Consider the following 22672-nt stretch of genomic DNA (forward strand, 5'->3'; position numbering starts at 1 on the left):
GAATAATGCTTCAATGAACATTGGTGTCTAAGTCTCTGTTTGAGTCCCTATTTTCAATTCTTTTGAGTGTATACCTATGAATAGAATTGCTGGATCATATGGTAACTCAGTAGTAAGCTGTTTGAGGAACTGACAAATGTTCTTCCACAGCGACCAAACCATTTTACAATCCTGCTAGCCGTGTGTGAGGGTTTCAATTTCTTCACATCCTTGCCAACACTGGCTATTATATGTCCATCCTAGAGCATGTTAAGTGTTATTTCATTGTGATTTTTATTTGCATTTCTCTATTATCTGATGAAGTTGAGCATCTTTTCATGTGCTTCTTAGCCATTTGTTTATCTTCTTTGGAAAAATGTCTATTAAAGTCCTTTGTCCATTTTTAAATTGGATCATTTGCCTTTTTATTGTTGAGTTATAGGAATGCCTTATATATTCTAAATATTAAACCCCTATCCAATATATGTTTATAAATATTTTCCTTCTTTCTGTAGCTTGTCTTTTAACCTTCTTGATAATGTCCTTTGATGCACAAAAGTTTCCAATTATCTACTTTTTGTTTTGTCACTTGTGCTTTTGGTATCATACTTAAGAATTCACTGCCAAATCCAAGGTCATGAAGATTTGCCCCTGTGTGTTTGTCTAAAAGCTTTATGGTTTTAGCATTTACATTTAGGTTGTTGATCCATTTTGAATTCACTCCAGTATATGACAATTAGTTTTTCACAACTGTTAGAACAAGTGTATCCTGGCGTGGTCTCTAGGGAACAGGCATAAAGGAATGCCTAGCTAATCTCCAAATCACATTTCTGGTACAGATAGTGAACAATCCCAAAGCATGAACACACTGTTCTAGCTACTAACTCATGCCTCCTCTCATGTGTAAAATAGGATTTTTTCATATACTTTAAGTTCTGGGGTACATGTGTAGAACGTGCAATTTTGTTACATGGGTATACACATGCCATGGTGGTTTGCTGCACCCATCAACCCATCATCTACATTAGGTATTTCTCCTAATGTTATCCCTTCCCTAGCCCCCTACCCCCTAACCGTCCCCGGTGTGTGATGTTCTCTTCCCTATGTCCATGTGTTCTCATTGTTCAACTCCCACTAATGAGTGACAACATGCAGTGTTTGGTTTTCTGTTCTTGTGATAGTTTGCTGAGAATGATGGTTTCCAGCTTCATCCATGTCCCTGGAAAGGACATGAGCTCATCCTTTTTTATGGCTGCATAGTATTCCATGGTGTTTATGTGCCACATTTTCTTTATCCAGTCTATCATTGATGGACATTTGGGTTGGTTCCAAGTCTTTGCTATTGTGAATAGTGCTGCAATAAACATACGTGTGCATGTGTCTTTATAGTAGAATTAGTTATAATCTCTTGGGTATATACCCAGTAATGGGATTGCTGGGTCAAATGGTATTTCTAGTTCTAGATCCTTGAGGAATCACCACACTATCTTCCACAAAGGTTGAACTAATTTACACTCCCACCAACAGTGTAAAAGTGTTCTTATTTCTCCACATCCTCTCCAGCATCTGTTGTTTCCTGACCTTTTAATGATCGCCATTCCAACTGGTGTGACATAGTATCTCATTGTGGTTTTTGATTTGCATTTCTCTAATGACCAGTGATGATGAGCATTTTTTCATATGTCTGTTGACTGCATAATGTCTTCTTTTGAGAACTGTTCATCTCCTTTACCCACTTTTTGATATGGTTATTTGTTTTTTTCTTGTAAATTTGTTTAAGTTCTTTGAGATTCTGGATATTAGCCCTTTGTCAGATGGATAGATTGCAAAAATTTTCTCCCATTCTGTAGGTTACCTGTTTACTCTGATGATAGTTTCTTTTGCAGTGCAGAAGCTCTTTAGTTTAATTAGATCTCATTTGTCTATTTTGGCTTTTGTTGCCATTGCTTTTGGTGTTTTAGACATGAAGTCTTTGCCCATGCCTATGTCCTGAATGGTATTGCCCAGGTTTTCTTCTAAGATTAAAAGAGGATATTTTAAGGAAATTAATGACAAGTCAAATCCTTAGCATTTGATAAATAATTCTTAGAAACATGGAATAGTTGTTTCTGGGTCAGCCTTTTGCTGTTGTCCTTCCCCCAAACTTGATTTTTACCCACACAGTTCAGCTCCATCCCATGTGTCCTCCTGTGCATATGTAGAGAGTGTGTACCTATGGGAATGGTGGCAGTGATGGTGGAGCAGACCCAGGGCAAAAGAGCAAGCGAATGCTTCCCAGGAAAGGAATAGAGAGGGGCATAAATACATGCATGAGAATGGCGGGGAGAGGAGGCGCTTTCTGAAGCTAGCCCTGGGGCATGATTAAAACACCCTCATGTAGCTCAGAGTTCTATAAAAAAAATTTATTGATAACTAACAGCTAGATCAGTAGTTTTCAGCCCTGGTCAAATATTTAGAATCAGCAGGCGAGCTTTTTAAAAACATCAAGGTGCAGGAGACGTCCTGAAGATTCTGATTTAGCTGATCTGCATGGGATCCAGGCATCCGTATTTTTTAAAAGCTCCCTCAGTTATTCTAATGTGTAGCCAACATTTGCCAGGCAATTCAACAGTCATAGTTCCACAACTCTTTCTTCAAGGCATTAGGAGAATTTGATTACAAAGGATATCATCACAGCAGGCTTCATGAGTAGGTGGCAATTCACCTGGCACAGTGTCAGAGTCACCATGCATGTCTCCCCACCCACAGTGCCTTCCCCGGCACATTAATGCCTAAAATTCCACCACTGGAGTTTCACTCCTTTGCCTCAACACTTTCCTTTATTTTTAAAAGGGAAATATTTTTGAGATTGCCTCATTTGTCATCTACACCTTGAAACAGGTGGGTTTATCAGATTATTAGAAAAACTGCTAATAGAAGAGTTGATAGCTGAGAGGAGTGGGATGGTTTTTCCCTATTAATAAATAAAGCTACAGAAGGAAAACTGGGAGATAACAATGATGGACCTTCTTTACTTCACAATTCTGAAATAAGTTCCAATATATTATGTCCCATTAAACTTTGCCTCTTGTTTGTGAATTTCCTAGGACTAATTTTTATTGGTTGTTTCTAGGGAAAAAAATCCCACTTTGTTGACGAATTAACCACCTTTTAGAGTTTTTAAAACTGAGATACACAGAAATTAAGCATCTTTTCTGATGTCTCATAAATAGTTTTCTCTGTGTTTGACAATGTAGAAGAGGTTTGACCAGGGGTTAACCCAGAAAGAGTGAGTCATCTAAGATACTTGTCCCAGCAGATCTGTGGGAGGAAGAAATTCTAAGTGTGTGTGTGTGATTAACTCTTGTGCTTCTACTTACATATTTTTATTCAAGACCTAGATTGAGTGGTAATGGCTGCTTTGCACCGTCTAGTTTGGGATTAGTCAATATTTGATTTTGTTCATAGCATAGTTTTTCCTTAAAAATAGTCTCACCCATGATTCATTCATTCATTTGACTATGCTGGATGTCGGGAATTCAGTGGTGAGAAAAAACAGAAACAACCCCTTCTCTTTTGGACCTTACACATTAGAGGGAGAACAAACATTAGTAAATAGATCAGGAAAATGGCTGTTTAATTTAAAATTGTGGTGTCTGTGATGAAGGAAAGTTTTGTGGTTCTAGAAAAGTGTATAGCCAGAGGACATGACTGAAGTGGTCAGAAAGGCAAGGAACGTTAAAAATAGGGGGAGCCGCATGTGCTAAGGTCCTGCAGCAAGGGGGAGTATGACATTTAAGAAACTAAAGGAAGCATAAAGAACTAGAGTGGCGGAAGGTGAGACAAAAGAAGTGGAAAGGGTGATACCGTATTGGACTACTGTCCTCTATCCTAAAAGCAATGGGAAACTCTTGATGGGTTAAAAACTAAAGAAGGACATGACCAGGACCAAATTTTTAAAAGTTACTCTAGGTACAGTGCCAAGGATATATGGGAGAAGGGCAAGTGTGAGAAAGGTAAGGGCAGTTAGGAAGCTATTGCTATAGTGCAGGCAAGAATTAGTAGCTTGGGCTAAGATGGTGGTAGCAGAGACCATGAGGCAGTGGGAATGGGGGATGGGTGAGGGGACTCTTTGGGAAATGAGATGTCCAAATGGTATGGCTGTTGGGGAGATGGAGTGGAAAGGTGAGGATGCCTCTGAGACTTCAGGCTTCTTATATGTGTATAAGTGCATGCTGACCATGCCATTCATTGTGAATAGGAACACTGGGAAAGGACCAAGTTTGGAGGGAACTGAATTTCATTTTCAAATATTGAGCTAGAAATGATTTTGAGACAAAAAAGAATTTTATATTGAAAGCCCATTTAGAATAGAGTAGGACCTCCTTAATTCACAGTAATAATCAGAGATGCATTAAACTTGATCACATTTTACAAATTAGTAAGTAAACAATTTTTAATTAAGGATGCTGTACTTCATCTTGCTGCTTTGCCTTAATTATTAATGACACAATTTCGGAGTGTGTTAGTAAATATGTTATATTTTTAGAAACAATGAAGTCGTGGTAATGGGAGGCCACACTTCCGTAGTCAAGCTAGTAAATCCTGGCTGAGGCAAACATAGAGGAAGCAGAGTGGGGTGTTTTTCTGGAGAGATTTATTGAGCTAACTGAACCAATGAGGTTCATTGGTATTTATGAATGGTTCATTAGTGTAACTATCTGAACACAAGGTGAATTCACATTAAATGATAAGACTTCCCAATAATTAATATGTGCCACTCTTTAGAATTTGTAATTAGAGGAAAGAAGCAAAGTGAAAGGAAATAGATAAAAGGATAGTTGTTATAAAATTAAACTCCTTAAAAGCCAATTCAGTTTCTTTGTGAAGCAAACAAGACAAAAAGGACCAGAAGAATTGAAAATGTATTTTCTCTCTTAGTTGGCAACTCAAGGTAGTTCAGGGTTTCAGGCTAGTTCAGGGTTTCTGTTTCTTATCCTAAGGGCAGTGGAAAATTCCTGAAGGGTTTAAACTAAAGGGTGACATGATCAGGACTGAGTTTTAAAAAGAATTACCTTGCACTATTGACATTTGGGGCTGGATAATTCTTTCTTTTGGAAGACTGACCTGACCTGTGCTTTGCAAATGGTTAGCAGCATCCTTGGTCTCTACCCACTAGTTACCAATAGCAATCCCCTCCCCAGTTGTAAAAATGAAAAAAAGTCTACAGACATTATCAAAATATACCATGAGGGGCAAAATTGTCCTGCTGGAGAACCACTGAGCTAAATTTAGAATGCCTGACAATGTCATTTGACAACCATTTTCAGGTTTGTTGGCTTTTATTTTGCTTAATAAATGTTTACTAGGGACCTTCTCTGGTGTGATGTTCAAAGAGGAGTAAGAGTCTCTCTGCTTTTAAGGGGTGTGTGATGGTGGGGAAGGGGTGGAGAACCGACAAATTTGGAAATTAAAGAATGGTGGGGAAAGATATTGTGTTAGACTAGTCTTGCATTTCTGTAAAGGAATATCTGAGACTGGGTAACTGATCAAGAAAATAGTTTTATTTTGACTCACAGTTCCACAGGCTGTACAAAAAGCATGGTGCCGGCACCTGCTCCTGGTGAGGGCCTCACGGAGCTTACAATCATAGTGGAAGGTAACAGGGAACCAGCATGTCACATGGCAAGAGCATGAGCAAGAAGGTGAGGTGGGAGGAGGTTCCAAAACAATCAGATCTCGCATGAACTGAGAACTCATTCATCACCTAGGGGATGGTCCTAAGCCTTCATGAGGGATCTGCCCCATGATCCAATCACCTCCCACCAGGCCTCACCTTCAACACTGGGAATCACATTTCAACATGAGATTTGGAGGGGACAGACATCCAAACTATATCAGATACTATTCCAAAATAAGGTAGGAAAGGATGCTTATTCAAGTGTAGGCTTCCATGCTAACCTAGAATTATCCCGTAGCTGGGTTTTTCTCAGTGGCAAGATCTTAGGTTCTGACCTATCAATCACTCTGGTCGTCTGTGTTCACTGATGAGAGAATTGAATATGAGAGAAGAATCCCCAGCAATTCCAGATGAAATATCCTTTGCATAAAGTTTCTCCTGACCTCTCTGGAATTTTGCCTGACCCATTATAACCTTTCTCTTCTATCTTTTCCTCTCACCTAACTCCATCTGGTCCTACCAACATTCTTAAATTTCATTGAACTTTCGGGGAAAAACAAGCAGACTCATCTTTAACCCTGCCTGTCCTGTCAAGTATGTATCATTCTATTTCTCATCCCATCCCATAAAAAAGAAACCTCTGCAGCTGGGCACAGTGGCTCACACCTGTAATCCCAGCTCTTTGGGAGGTCAAGCCGAGTGGATCACAGGTTCAAGAGATCAAGCCCATCCTGGCCAACATGGTGAAACCCCCTCTCTACTAAAAATACAAAAACTAGCCAGGCGTGGTGGCACGCACGGGTAGTCGCAGCTACTCGGGAGGCTGAGGCAGGAGAATCACTTGAACCCAGGAGGCGGAGGTTGCAGTGAGCCAAGATCTCACCACTGCACTCCAGCCTGGGCGACAGAGCGAGACTCCATTTCAAAAAAAAAAAAAAAAAAGAAAAAGAAAAGAAAAGAAAAGAAAGGAAACCTCTGCCATGATACAGACGTGATTCTCTCCTGCATAACATTCAACTTTTATTACCAAATTCCACAACCTTTTTTGTGTTCCCTTTAACATTGATGGCCAACCTTCCCCTTCATTTCTACTTCTTCCAGGTTTCTTTGGTCATACCCTTGCTTTCTGTCCCACTGGAATCATTTATTTTTCTTCTCTGGCTCTTGCCAATAGACTTAGTGACCAAGTATTTAGTGAATTTAAACACCTGATGCGCTTTGACTCCCCATTATTTCTCTCTCACTTAAAGTAAGGAAGTGCGTTTGTAAATAAAATTAGACTAAGCTGTTCATTGCCACCCCCAGAATGGGTTTTTTTTTTTTTTTTCCAGATTAAATGTGCCAGTGTGAACTTTGCAATCAGGGTGGCTCCTTTTTAGGAAGAATACTACATTTCATTGTGCTGAAGGCATTGTTCTGACATTTCACATGACAAAACGCATCCCTGCTTCTGTTCCTGCCTGCCGCAAATGCAGGCGAGTCATTAACTCACCCTGAAAGCTGCTCCTCTTTGTTTTACTGTAACACCTTTGGAGGAGTTGAAAGAAAAATGAGTTCTTTCTGCCCAAGAAAATTATAAAGAATTTTCAAAACTGATATTCAGTGTCTTTGGGACATTTTTAATTCACTTAGAAAAATACAGAAATGAATGTTTTGTTTTGACATTTTTTGATAGTGCCTTTTGCTGAATATCCCCAAAGACCCAAGCAGTTGGAAGAACTGGACGCATGCTCAACATTTCTGTGCTGAAGAAGCAGGGACCCTGGTCGCCATTGAAAGTGAGGTCGAGCAAGGTAGAGTACTCAAGATCCAACCAACCAGGCCAAGATAACCATTTTTGTTCAAGTATTTATTAAAATATCCCCCCACCAATACTAACATTCCCAAATCAACATTTAAAATACTGTATTGCTGATGATACATGAATTTTCAGTTTCACCCATAGATTTTATTTCATGATATCTGTAAAAGTTAGTGTGCTGCATTGCTTATAAACTGCTGGGTTTGGGAGCCTTTTCTCTTACCAGTAGCAGTGGAAAGAATAAGGACATGTTTATGGCCTATATTTCAAAATGGCTAAAAGAGTCTCAGGTATAATCTACATGTAATTGCATGGTATGATTTTTAGATCCCTTTAGATTTACCTACATGCTTTTGTTTGATATTTAAACAATTATTTACTTTAGTTTAAATATAGTAGGTAAATCCTCTTTTGTTTAGAAAGGTAATTAATGAATACTGGAAATTGTTTTGTTAATGATATGATGAAATCTCAGGTTATCCAGCTAATTTCTGTCAATTTAAGCTAAAACAAAAGTGAAAGAAACTGCATTACCTTAACAAGGATAAAGTAACAAATTCCTACAAATGATTCATAATTATGTTTTGCTGGCATTTAAATATAATCATAGCTATAAATAGGATTCAGTGATTACCCAAATGCTTTCTGCAGTATTAAATTAGATAATGTATTCCTGCTTTTCAGCTTTCATTACTATGAATCTTTTTGGCCAGACCACTAATGTGTGGATAGGTTTACAAAATGATGATTATGAAACATGGCTAAATGGAAAGCCTGTGGTATATTCTAACTGGTCTCCATTTGATACAATAAATGTAAGTTTTAAGATTCATTTTTTAGAGATCACTTTGGCAAGATATTTTATTCAAGACTTGTTTATTAAAGCTTTTTTATTTCCTGTATTTTGTAGGTATAACTTTATATTAGTTTGTCATTAATACATTAATTTTTAATGTAATTTGATATAATTTTATGTGTTCCATAAATGTAATTACTTTACTCACCACAATAATTGTTGATTTTGTAGGTTATGAAATGACTTGTGAATAAGTTTATTAAATGCAAATAAAGGAATAATGGTGTCTTTCTAAAAATAATGTTCTATTTTAAAAATAATGTTCTTAATACAAATTTTAATGTTATAATAATGCTATATGTTATCATACTTTTGATAATATGCATTATTTTAAAGATTCCAAATCACAGTACCACTGAAGTTCAGAAACACATTCCTCTCTGTGCCTTGCTCTCAAGTAATCCCAATTTTCATTTCACTGGAAAATGGTATTTTGAAGACTGTGGAAAGGAAGGCTATGGGTTTGTATGTGAAAAAATGCAAGGTGAGAAATATTTGGATTTTTATTCCTTTCATTTCCAAAGTCCATCCTTCTCTTCCATGTTGGTTTTACACAGCTGTGTAGCTAACAGCTTCATGGCTAACAGCGTCAGGCACTTCTTTGGCTTTACGTAAGTTTAGTTATTTAATCTCCTCTACCCTAGTCTTACGCCCTTTAGTGGGATTCTAAGGACTGCTGAGGCCACTTGAGTGATGACCAGATTTATGTATCTATCTATCTTAGTCATATTAAATGGTTTTACTGCTTCGTTCTGGGATTATGTATCTGTTCAGGTAATTCTTAAAGGTCACTGAGAAAATGTTGGGAAAGAATCAGGGAAATAAACCAACTCATACTGGCTCCATTTTTGGAACCCTGAAAATGGTCTCTGTGGCTAAATGTGGTATGCAGCAAGCTTCTAGACCTGATGGGCAGAACCCCCAAATGGTTTCTGTGTGAAATGCCAAAGCCACACTATTACAAATAGCCAACAGGGTCAATGAGCAGTGTGAATGCACTATAACTGACCTTGAGTAGTATAAATAAAAACAACAGCTCATGCTTTTATTGAATGCTGGGTATATACCCCTGCCCACACCACCCAAGAAACCCATAGTTGGTGTCTAGAGCTGTGTGGAACTCTGGGCAGTCTAGCATATATATATATGCTTATTTGGAATAGGAATTTTACTTCTGAATGTGGCATGCGTGTGAAGTCTCTAATGTTACTATCAACCCATCCTCGAAAAAGCAGTGCCAGGGAAGCTCCATTTCTGGTTCTCAGTTACCACTTAAACATTATAGTGGTCAGGAACTGAAAAAAAGATACTAGATCTGTAATAGCAAGAGTAATATGGGAACAGCAGAGCCTTGTAGGGAAAGAAATAATATGAGCATGCCAGGTACTTACACGTTTATGATGTGCCTGACACTGTGCCTTGAGTGTATGCTCAGTTTGCCATAAAATCCTCAAGACAGTTCTATGAAGTAAGTAAAAGTTTCCATTTTACAGATGAGGAACTCTAGGCTTAAAAACATAAGTAATCCTTGCTGGGCACGGTGGCTCACTCCAGTAATCCTAGCACTTTGGGGGGCCAAGGCGGGTGGATTGACTGAGCTCAGGAGTTCAAGACCAGCCGGGGCAACATGGTGAAACCCTGTCTCTACTAAAATACAAAAAATTAACCTGGCATGGTGGTGGGCACCTGTAGTCCTAGCTACTAGGGAGGCTAAGGCACGAGAATCACTTGAACCCTGGAGGCGGATGTTGCAGTGAGCCGAGATCGCACCACTGCACTCCAGCCTGGCCTACAGAGCAAGACTCTGTCTCTGGGAAAACAGCACAACACAACACAAAACAAAACAAAACAAAAATAACACACTCAAGAGAATCTCAGTTAAACACAATGATTTTATTCCACTACCTTAATGTTGATTTATTCTTGGAATTTACCCTCTGATCACTTTCTCTCTTTGGTATTTTTGGGACTAATAGTGTAGATTTTTCTTTAGAGATAGTATAGAATAGTGGGGATTGAGAGCATAGGCACTGGAGTGCCCACCACACATGGGTTCCCACCCTCCTTTGTAGATAAGCTTCAGTCAAGTCATGACCTTCTGTGATCATGATTTCTGCATCTGCAAAATGTGGTAATAACCATCTCACACACTCTATGTATATATAACACTTAGCATACTTCTAGCATGTATTTAACAAATAATAGAGTTTTTTATTATTTCCAAAAAGTATTGTTCAACTACACTAATTATTGTAGCCAACAATGACTATTCAAGTTCTGCTCCTCTTCTCCATTTGCCAGATACATATGTGCTCACATTGGGCCTGAACTCAAAGTCTTTTATCTACCAAAACAATTAAGAAACCAAATAAGAAGAGACACAATGGCAAACCAAGACTCCCCAGTTTAGAACTTGGTTTCCAATAGATCTTTCTTTTTCAGGGCAATGGGTGGAAAAACCCTGCTGCTCAAAAATCACTTGTTTTGAAACTTAATGGAATCAATTACATATGGAGAAATTTATATATGTAAAAATACAGACATATAACTCAGTGGGGGAAAAAAACAGTCAAATTGGCATTTGGGTAACATATACAAAGAATTTCATTTGATTTTATGAATTGTTAGCATTTTAAAATAGCTACTTTGATATTATTTTTATTTTGTATGAATAACCATTACACTGGACATATAGGCTGGGCACAGACTTCTAGCAAAGAATAAAAATATGATAAAAGTGTGATCCATCACAATTTATAGAAATTAAATAAATTCATTTTACTTTGGTTTTTCCATATGTATGGCTGCTATATTGAGGTAATGGTTTCAGATAAAGGTCAGTTTCCCACTTTGCCATTTTTATTGGAGGGAGTATGACCGGAGGCGGAGAGTGGAGGAAGAAGCAACAATCATAGGATGCTTTCTGTGTCTCCATACAATAGTGTGTGCGCTGTGTGGATATCTTGTTCAATTCCATCCACACCTCTCCAAGGGAGATCATCATCATCTCTTGGATACCATAAATTTGAGGTTTAGAAAGATTTATTTGCCCAAGGGCTCTTAGCCAGTTAGGGCCAGGAATAGGATTAAGTCCCAGTCTCATGACCTATCCACACCTCACATGCTTCTTTCCAACACCAAATGTTGTTAAACCAGTACACAGAAAATTCAAGTCACTTTGGATCAGAAGGTACAAAAATTCTTACCTTGTTTTTGTCCTTTAGGTTTTCTAAACCTTTAATCTATCCTAGTATATAACATAATACAGAACAGAAAGGCAAACGCACATATTAGAGAGGAAACACCTGTTCATAAACACAGGCTTGGTTTTCACATGATCAGAGGCACTCACGAACACTCAAGCACCAATGCTTGACAACGTGTGGGAAAACCTTGCCTTTTAATTTATAAACCTTGACTGTGACAGGTGACATATTAATAGTAACTGTTTATAAGAACAGTGTGTATTTCTAAGAATTTATTAACTTTATTTTTTAAAGTTCCTTTTAGAATTTATACATGCAAACATTAAGCACAATAGTGACTATCAGTGTCAAAAGTGTTATCAAGTATTTTACCTGATAATATGCACCTGTAATATTAGGTTTGCAATGCAGTATGTGACTATATAACATGTGCCTCGCTGCTACTAATAAGCACTAAGTTCTGCCAGAGCAGTGTGGATTAGGCCAAGTGTAGTTAGCGTAGTGAAACCCACCTAAGATCATCACCATCAGTTCCACCAAAAAGCAGTCAATTTGATAAAGGATGGTCAAAAAGGGGAAATCTTCTAGAAATGGTTCAATCAATGTTTATGTTTTTGAAAAACGATTCATTAAATTTCCTAAGTGTTCTCATTTTTTAGCATCACCTACACTTTCAGATAGTGTCCTCGTTTTGAAACAGTCAATTCCAGAAGAAAGCTCTGTGATCAACATGGATCATAGTGACAAGGATCTATGCTAAGCTTTGCCTCCTCCTTTGTCATCCACATGCTACAAATGACCTTTGTTGCTGTTCTTGTTCTAGATACTTCTGGACGTGGTGTAAATACATCTGATATGTATCCAATGCCCAATACCTTAGAATATGGCAACAGAACTTACAAAATAATTAATGCAAATATGACTTGGTATGCAGCAATAAAAACCTGCCTGATGCACGGAGCACAGCTGGTCAGCATCACAGACCAATATCACCAGTCCTTCCTCACTGTTGTCCTCAACCGGCTAGGATACGCCCACTGGATTGGACTGTTCACCACAGATGTAGGTATCCTAACTCCCTTGAGACATCCTTGAATAATTAAGTTTAGCATCTACCTCCTTCCTCCTTCGTGATCTGGCCACTGAAATTAGCACTGAAAAAAAAAATCTCAAAAATAATAATAAATATAATACTTAAATAATTGGTTTATGCAATTATTTGACCAACCTTATGAGCAGCCTATGACTACAAAATAAGAGTACACACCTCTTTAGGGTAAACATCCACTTGCCTAATGTCTGGAAATCAATACCCTTCAAAGGTTCTCTGAAAATTTCCAAGTACCCCGATACTGCCTTGCCTGTGCACTGGAACACATCTGAAACTCAAGCACTGCATTTGGGAATTGGTGGCATTTTCAAGAAAAAAATGAATCATTCTTCTTGTCTAGAAATGTGATTATTAATTAGTTCAGTACCCCTTATAATTAAGCACTTGAGGTTTTATTTTCCTCTAGGGATGTGGTTTAGAGAATACGTTATTTTCATTTTTTAAATAAAAATATTGTACACTCAAAGTAGCGAAAAGTACACTAGTCTATCCTGACCCCTAGTTCTACTCCCTAATGTCAGTAATTGTGAACACTGTCTTGCGTGCCATCTAGAAATTTTCCATGTATGCACATATATATTCACGTAATGGAAGAATATGTATATTATTTTTCAAACACAAATGAGATCCTATTCTATATGCTGTCTTTAAACTTGCTTTTTAATTTAATATATCTTTTACAATTTCACATGTCAGCACATAAAAATCTCGTGAATTCTTTAGAACACGGCATGTGAGGATGTACTACAACTTATTAAACCATTCTCCTGTGAATAGGCATTTGGGTTCTTCTCTGTTTTTCACAGTTATAAACAATGCACATGAAATATCCTTGTTCCAGTAGGATAATTTTTTAGAAGTAAAATTGTTGCATACACTTTAAATTTTGACAAGTACTACCAAATTGCCCTCCAAGAGTTTGCACCATTTTACATGCCAACAACAGCATGTGATAACGTCTAATTTTTTCACATCCTTGCCAACACCAGGTATTCTCAAAATTTTAATCCTTGCCAGTGGGAGAGATAAATGAATGATATTTCATGATGATTTATTGCATCATATAGTACAGAATGTTTTAACTTTATGTAGTCAATTTTACTTTATGGCCTCTGGATTTTCTATGACTTAGAAAGGTTTTCCCCACACCAACAGTACAAAAAAATTTAACCAAGTTTTCTTTAACATGTTTACATTTTTAATTTTATGTTTGAATCTTTGATCGATCTGAAATGTATTTCACTGTAAAAGACAAGGTACTGGTCCAATTTCACGCTGATTGCTTACTAGAAAATCATAGTGGCAGGGAGCCAAGAATTCCTACAAATCAAAAAAGATCTCGTTTGTGGCAGATATTCGTGTTTGTCAAGCTGTATTCACAGATGTCCTCGCCCCTCTTTAAACAGGTGTGTGAAAATAGCAATCGATGTGGGAATTGTAGTATGCTCAGATAACATTGGGTGATGCTGCCAGCAGTCATGGCAAGGAAATGATGGCTCAGTTTTCCTCCACAGAATGGTCTTAATTTTGACTGGTCTGATGGCACCAAATCCTCTTTCACTTTTTGGAAAGACGAGGAGTCCTCCCTCCATGGTGACTGCGTTTTTGCCGACACCAACGGACGCTGGCATAGCACAGCCTGTGAGTCATTTCTGCAAGGTGCCATTTGTCATGTGCCCCCTGGTAGGTACAATTCTATTCAACTCAAAAATATACCCTATGTAACTACTGTATGCAAGGCACTATGCTAAGCAAGGGATATGAGGATGAGTATAGTAAGAAGTCTCTGTCTTCAAGAAGCCTCTGGTCTGGTGGGTGATGTAAAGAAAAACAGAACTACAAAATGATACAAGAGAGGTAGCAAATGTTGTGGGGGTTATCAAGAAACAGAATGCATTGTATCCATTTGGAGAAAGGTAGAAAGGCTTCTTGAAGGACACGGCAGTGCAGATGGACCTTGATAAATGAGTGGGTGTAGATGGCTAATAATGGGACATGGAAAGGCATTCTGAGCAGAAAAGCTGGATGAAAATGGGGAAGGAAGGCAGGACTAGGATTGTGTAAGGCAAAGCCGATGTTGGAATTTGCCTGAATGCAGGTTAGGCGTAAGGGAGGGGTGGGAAATTAGATGAGAAACATGGGCTTCAAGCATGTGTAGAGGACTTTGAGGATTCAAGTTTAAATCAAAGATGGATAGGATTCCAGAGCTACAATAAGATGATGGTGATATTGTTTGGATATTTTGTAGCTATCTGGCTCTGCACTTTACATAATATCTCATTTACACTTAAAGTTCACCTGTCCTAACCCCTTTATTAAAAATGAAATGTAAATTCAGAGCATTAAATAGCTTCCTAAGTGTCTCACAGCTGTCCATCACCAGTACCAAGAGTAGAAATCAGGTTTCCCGCACAGAATTCGCTAACACAAGCTGGCCTCCTTTTAAATCTCTCATTTAGTAAAAGTGCATGTATTTACTTGCATTCTGGGTACTGTATCAAATAACATACAAATTATATATCTTTAGATCAAAACAATCCAGATTAAATGTAAATGAAGCCACATGTATCTTGGAAAAGCTAATTGTGCTTCTAAAACACCATAAAAGCTGTCCTTCCCCCCCAACTTTTTTTTTTTTATTAGCTCTTGCCTTTTCTTGGAATCTTGTCCTTTCAATAACAATGCATTTATTGAATGCTTAAGAAGTGTCAGGCTCTAACTCATTGAAACTTCTCAACTTGTAAGGAAGGTGGCTGTGTGGCATACACCAGTAATCCCAGCACTTTGGGAGGCAAGAGCAGGAGGACCTCTTCAGACCAGGAGCTTGAGACCAGCTTGATTAACACAGTGAGACTCTTTCTCTACCAAAAAAAAAAAAAAAAAAATCAATTATCTGAGCTTGGTGGTGCGTGCCTGTAGTCTGCTACTTGGGAGGCTGAGGCTGGAGGATCACTTGAATCCAGGAGTTTGAGGCTGCAGTGAGCTGTGATTTTGCCACTGCACTTCAGCCTAGGTGACAGAGTGAGACTTTGTCTCTTAAAAAGTTTTCTGTAATTTAAGAAAAAAATTTTTAAAGGTTTTGTTGTTAGCTCTCTTTTATAGATAAAGAAACCAAGTGCAAGGTAACATGCCCATGGCCACGCAGCTAGTAAGTGGTGGAGCCGGGATCTCAGCATGGATGTGTCTAACTCTCATGCTGGCTCTCTGAAATAAAGTCCCCCTGGAGTTCCCTTATTTATTTTATGTTATGCTACATTATGATACTTTATTGAATGCATTATTTTCTTTCATAGGTTTATTAGTGGGTAAGGACTTTTCAAATCTGTGATACACGGCACTGCATGAAATGCATACATTTGGAAATCTCTTTTGCCAGCGTCAGTCAGCTGCCACTCTCTCTGGGAGTCATAGCCCCTGCTTGTTCCAACCTTTAGGATGCTAACTGTAAACATGAAAGAGCCACGCTCACCCAGGCAGCACCCAAACTAAGCCTACAAAGTTGTGCATTAGCATATTTTGTTATGTTTATGTAAAGATTCTTTCTGTCAGAAATGCTATAAACTGGCCGTAGTTTTATAATCATTTACATGAAACCCAATCTTTTGGAGTATTACCATGAAAATCTTGTTACATATATTTAGCTTGGTCTTTTATAAAATGTAGTATAATATTTATCTCAATAAATAAACCCAGTCACCACCCTGAAATCATAACTGGTTTTTCTTCACAGAAACAAGACCATCTGAACACCCAGAGTTGTGCTCCGAAACATCTATTCCCTGGATAAAATTTAAAAGTAATTGCTACAGTTTTTCTACAGTCCTAGACAGTATGAGTTTTGAGGCTGCTCATGAATTTTGCAAAAAGGAAGGTAATTGTTTTTGTGATGGTAAAAATGCTTTAATGTGCTCCTTCTTGCCATTTCAGTAAACAATGTGGATTTCTTTATTCATCCCATTATTTAGTGACTTTAGAAGCAACAAAAACTATTGAAAAAATAAATACTATTAAAATTTCTTGTTTGGAGGACAGCTACTATATGAAACAGTGTCCAGTGTAAATTTGGAAACCTAAGATGATGTCTCAGCATACTGCACTTTCTGAAGAAAACGTTCCTTTTGCATGCATTTGCATTATGAATTTTGAATGTTCCCTAAAATTAATATTCTATGCCTTAACTTCTGAAGTGCAAGCTTATATCTTTTTAAAACTGTGGTTTTACTTTTTTAATTTAAAGTATCTTATTTACAATGGAAATTTTCACTTTTCAAAACCTGAGCTTTACAAATAATGGTATAGGAAACATTTTTTTAAGTATATTTATGTGTAAACACAAATATTCCTTTGCTACTTGTCTCTCTTATAGGTTCTAATCTTTTAACAATCAAGGATGAGGCTGAAAATGCATTTCTCCTAGAAGAGCTGTTTGCTTTTGGTTCTTCTGTCCAGATGGTTTGGTTGAATGCTCAATTTGATGGTAACAGTAAGTGATTTGGGTAGAGGAGAGGACATAAATAAATACATGGTTGTTAAAGCTGATGATAATGGCATCTGTGAGCCAGAAAACTCTCCTTGGATACATTTTCTGTGGAAAAAAATAGCATGAAGCCTACAGCCATTTCTTCCAAAAACAACACTGCAACCCTTTTCTCTACGCTTTTGTCTTTTAAAATAATCCCAGAACACCAAAAATAAAAACAAACAAACAATAACATGTTTATCTTTATGCTTAGCAGGAGGATGCTTGACTGGAACTTTGTGTTCACAGACTTAGTCACCGCATACCAAAACCATATTTACTTGAAAATATCCCAGGTTTCTAAATGTTATAAAAGCACAATAGAGTTATGGAAATGTTTCCATGATAAACTGTGCTGTTAGGATTCTGATTTGTTACTCATAAAAACCAGAGTTTGTAATAAAATGGAATCATGGTATTCTTTTCTTTATGTAATTGATGGTTATTGAAAGGTACTTGTGAAGAAAATTATTTTAATTGGTATGGAGAGCTTGTTATAGTGGTGTACCAAGGTGGGGGGTGAGCCTACCCTTTCGAGGAGGAGTATTTTAATCACCAACATTGTTCAGAATTTCAAGCAGATGGTGATAATAAAAAGCAGACCAACTTTTAGTTAGCTGTATTGTTAGTTTTAAATTATTTTCAGACAATACACTATTGCCCACACATGGGATGGACTGTCCTACCGCCCCTACCCCTTTGGTACATGGCTGGCTTGCTATTAAAGAAATTCACTGTAAAATCTTTTTAGAAAGCGAGCCATTTTGTAATGATGAAGATGTTAGGACTTCAAAGGATTTTTCTTGACTCAATTAGTTTTGTTTATCAAATGATTTCTTTAAATTGATCGTATATATATGGAATATTTCAAAATTCAAACTGTCACATTAAGAAACATGATAACCTAAATGACCTAAATTAGAACACTGTACCTAAAATAAAGAGGTAACTTTATTAACGCCTACTTTTTGATGCTGAGTACATGACTATATTTACTGAGTTGAATGTATTAGTTCAAGAGTCTCATTAAATTCAGGGGGTGCTTTTTATGGTTAATTCCAGTCTTAGTATGTTTGGTAACCGTGCACATAATTCATAATGAGTCGGCGATTTTCTCACAGATGAAACCATGAAGTGGTTTGACGGAACTCCCACAGACCAGTCAAACTGGGGCATTCGGAAGCCAGACACAGACTACTTCAAGCCCCATCATTGTGTTGCCCTGAGGATCCCGGAAGGATTATGGCAGCTATCCCCGTGTCAAGAAAAGAAGGGCTTTATATGTAAAATGAAGGCAGGTAGGTAAAATCAGAGAGTAATTCTTCATTTTGATTCTACCTTAACTAATGTGACTGATTTCTTCAGCATTTAAAGGTTTTAAAAACCAAGTTTAGAGAATATTCAGAAAGATTCTGACATTATTGTCGTGTTCTACACCAAACAAGTCAGAGAATAGTTCAGCTCCTTCTTTCTCTGATAGGAAAAAAAAAAAAATCATTATAAATCAGCTAAAAGACTATGATTTTTCTTGTGTTACCCTGGTTGATCACCTAATGGGCAAAAAAGCATTTTCCCTCAAGCAAATACAACTAGGAATGTAAACCAGCAACCTTCATTCTGGTGACTGCTATTCAGAATTCTTAAGGTTTATGTTTTGTCTCAGGCAATGTAATCTAGGCTTATGCACATTTGTTGTGGACAAGGAGATGTTATTCTCTGTTGCAAGCATAATGTGTCCTAAAAGTCACATTCTAACTTAATCATGAGCAACATACTTCGTGTTTAGTAATTAAAAAAGAAAACAATAATTTTAGAAATCTAAGCTAGAAACTTCTAGTCAGTTGCAAACAACCAAAGAGAGGGTGTTAAGGAGGATCACTGATGGTGGGAAAATGTCTATAATAATTACAGCAATTTCTAGATGTCAGTATTATAAAGTAGGGATCGCTGTGGCCTGGACTACTAGAGAAGGCTGCAGACGTGAGGTTTTAGGATCCCAAAGGATGAAGAGAATTATAGAAGCTGGAGCAGAAGAGGAAAAGGCCCAGCCTGATTAAAGGCAGCAACTAAGAATGTATTTCAATTAGAGCAAAGGGCTCACGTTAGGGGGTGATGGGAATAAAATTGGACAGTAATGTAGGATCCTTTCACAGAGAGTGCCAGGCTAAAGAGCTAAACTTTGTGGTGGAAGAGACAAACCCCTATGTGCTCTGTAGACACCTGTGATGAAGTAGAACTCATGAGGCTATGAAGAGAAACATTTGTAATTTAAGTAATTGAACTAGGAATGAAAGAGGAGGGGCGAGATAGGAAGAGAGAATCACCAGCCTTGGTGACTGATCTGATACTGGGAATGAAGGAGAAAACACTGTAGGTGTGGGCACCAATGTCTGAAATCCCCACAATGTGAGTCTCAACTCTGTGTGAAAAACATGGCTAAGCCTGATAAATAATGTGACCAAGTTATCACTAGCGTTTAAACATCAAGAACAAATCAGAAACACTTCATGTCTTATAGGACTTTAAGGCTTCCTATTATGCAGATGACACCCTTTCATCCTTTGTAGCAGCTTTCCAAGGTTGTGGAGCAATTTAAATATCCCCATTTTACAGATGGGAAAAGTGCCTGTCCAAACTGAGGCTACATCAAGGACTACAGAGAAAACTCTTAAGTTTTCTAAGTGCTCCTTGCATGCCGCCCACTGCATCTATTCTGAGAACAAACACTCTTAACAGTCTTTCTTAAAGATGTATCTTTGTGTTTAAAGTGATGGTTATCCCAAGTACACTGTATAAAGTGTATGACTATATTCAATTATCACTTGTATTCTGAAAATTTGTGCATCTGATATGCATCAATTTAAAAGAAGTGTCTTCATAAAAACACAATAATACGTGTTTTCAACAGTTTAATGCAACGTTAAATGGCATTGTTTTTATATTAAAAGAACAAGTCTGGGCCAGGTGCAGTGGCTCACACCTGTAATCCCAGCACTTTGGGAGGCAGAGGCAGGTGGATCACTTGAAGTCAGGAGTTCGAAACCAACCTGGCCAACATGGCAAAACCCCATCTCTACTAAAAATACAAAAGTTAGCTGGGTGTAGGGGCGCATATCCGTAATCCTAGATACTAAGGAAGCTGAGGCAAGATAATTGCTTGAACCCAGGGCAGAGGTTGCAGTGAGCCAAGATCGCACCATTGCACTCGGGCCCAGGCAACAGAGTGAGACTTCATCTCAAAAAAAAAAAAAAAAAAAAAAAAAATCTGTTTTTTAAGAGTATGGTTTTGCTATTGGTAACGGTGTTTATTTTTTTCATGTCTATCAGAGTGAATGCGCATCAGTAGGACATCAAGGCACTTTTTTTACTCACAAATCCATTTCTTCTTCTTCCTCTGGTTCATTCTCTATATCTTTCTCTGGATCTTTACCTAGATCAAAAATAGAAGAGTTCACATTTTGATATAACATCTACTTAAAAGATGTGTTTTTACAGTAGAAAGTTTTAAAACAGGAACTCTCTAACTTTTTGGATGGAGAAGCTGTTGCTCATTCCCCAAGACCCATGAGACCACAAAGGTGAGAAGATGCTGATTTAAAAATCCTTGTAAAGAGGCAGGCAGATTATCATTGCTGGACAAACTCCATATAAGATCCCAGCAAAACTGTGAGTTCCTTGTATGCAGGGTTTATATTTTACTCTATATTTATTGCAGCACAGTGCTGGAACTGAATGAAAACTTTTTGGCTTGAAAAAAAAAAAAACAGGGTGTGTGTTTGTGAGCACTAATAACAGTGATTACAGTAAATCAAAGGTCAGCAAATTTTTTTGTAAAGGGCCAGCTAGTAAACATTTTAGACTTTGGGAGCCATATGGTCTCTGTCACATGCCATTGTAGCACGAAAGCAGCTGTAACGATACATCAATGAATGAGTGTGGCTAAGTTCCAGTAAAACATTTTTTGTAAAAACAGGTGACCCAGTTTGTTCCATGGACCATAGTTTGCTGATCCCTGTGTAAGTAATGACATATTTTTGCTGAATTAAAAGAAAAACCTCATTTTAATTTTTGTATTTGATCTTAGATATTCGCACTGCAGAGAAGCTGCCAGAAAAAGGTACGTTTGAAACCATACAGAACATTTTGATTTTTCTTAGAAATAATAAGATAGAAAGCAACTGTATGACAGTATCTACATTACTTCATCGCCATTGACATTTTTCTTTTAAAAAAATATATATATATTCTTTCAGGACCAAGTCACAGCATCATTCCTCTTGTGGTAGTCCTGACACTCATAGTCACTGTGGCCATTTGCACTCTTTCCTTCTGCATCTACAAGCATAACGGTGGTGTCTTCGGGAGACTTGCAGGGTTTCGGAATCCTTACTATCCGGCAACCAACTTTAGTACGGTACATTTAGAAGAAAATATTCTCATTTCTGATCTTGAGAAGAGTGACCAATAATAATGAGGTCAGAGAATGTCCCAGCCACCAGGGTGAGTAAAGAAGACTGAACAGGAGTCTCATCTGCCTTTCCCTTTACAGCCCACATGCTATTAGAATGTGAATTGGGTCACTATTTTAATTATTCTTGAAGTGATTACTGGTTTTGAATTTTAACCAAATCAGATGGGTTTTGATGTATTCATTTCCCTAAACTGTGATCCATTCTTAAAAAGGGGAAATTATGCATTGGTTGTTTTTCAGAAAGACAAGAACTATTAAAAGAAACTCCCTATTGAAAATTCTCAAATCAATATGAGTAATAGTTTTTGCATTAATGTGTCTCTACTAAAATTTGGGGGATTAAAACTAATCTGGTATCTAGTCAGACATTTACCCACACTTATACCATTAAGAAAGACAGAAAGAAGCAAAAAACAATTACTCTTGTATATGAGAGGAAAAGGAAAGGGCTTCTGAGAGGATTCTTAGTTGTTTCTTTTGAATTCACTTTTAATAGCAGGATTTGGAAAATACTAATTTCTATGCTTAAGGATCACAGGTTCTGGGCTCTCAACTGATATGTAAGGTGACATTCATTTTTATTAGGTCTAACATCTCAAGCTAAAGGAGAAAAAAAAACCTTCTTTTAAATGGCAAAGACCTTCGTTAGCAGCACACTTTTATAAACAACCATATAGTTAAAATGTGGCCTTAAACCTTCAATTACTAAATGATTACTAAGTTGGATATTTTAAAATGTCTTATAGATAAGCTTAAAGTAATATATTGAAACTGTAACAGTTGTACTGTTAAAACTCATGGACTTTCTGAAAAACTAAAGATGTAGAATAATATCTAACACTCTTAACAACTGGAAGATATAAAATGTAACTTGGATTTAAAGGGGAAGAGCTAAAGATCTGAATTATAGTTTCATTAGAACCAGACAGACGATTGTTGAGAAGTACTAAATAAATTAGTAATCTAGATATCTTTATTATGTAAATGAGTTTAGGTGTTCTATTTAATAAGCTATTTTCTGGGAACCATCTCCTTTTATATTAGTCTACTTAGTGTAGATGGTAAATAAT

General features: G+C 37.4%; 1 protein-coding gene across 2 annotated transcripts in view; it reads left to right on the plus strand.

Moving 5' to 3' along the window:
- PLA2R1 (phospholipase A2 receptor 1, 180kDa) overlaps positions 1-21879 on the plus strand; it is a 118706-nt gene extending 96827 nt beyond the window's left edge. The window contains exons 21-30 of one of the 2 annotated variants that reach the window (XM_011991528.1): positions 7314-7431; positions 8124-8254; positions 8632-8779; positions 12325-12563; positions 14127-14295; positions 16343-16483; positions 16979-17095; positions 18253-18429; positions 21216-21248; positions 21385-21879. In XM_011991528.1, the coding sequence (XP_011846918.1) occupies positions 7314-7431; positions 8124-8254; positions 8632-8779; positions 12325-12563; positions 14127-14295; positions 16343-16483; positions 16979-17095; positions 18253-18429; positions 21216-21248; positions 21385-21599 (1488 nt within the window). In that variant the 3' untranslated portion in view covers positions 21600-21879. The remainder of the gene's footprint in view (positions 1-7313; positions 7432-8123; positions 8255-8631; positions 8780-12324; positions 12564-14126; positions 14296-16342; positions 16484-16978; positions 17096-18252; positions 18430-21215; positions 21249-21384) is intronic. The other variant, XM_011991535.1, reaches the window with a different exon arrangement.
- The last annotated feature ends 793 nt before the right edge of the window (positions 21880-22672 follow it).

This window comes from Mandrillus leucophaeus, unplaced genomic scaffold (genome assembly GCF_000951045.1).
Source record: "Mandrillus leucophaeus isolate KB7577 unplaced genomic scaffold, Mleu.le_1.0 Scaffold110, whole genome shotgun sequence".
Lineage (NCBI taxonomy): Eukaryota > Metazoa > Chordata > Mammalia > Primates > Cercopithecidae > Mandrillus > Mandrillus leucophaeus.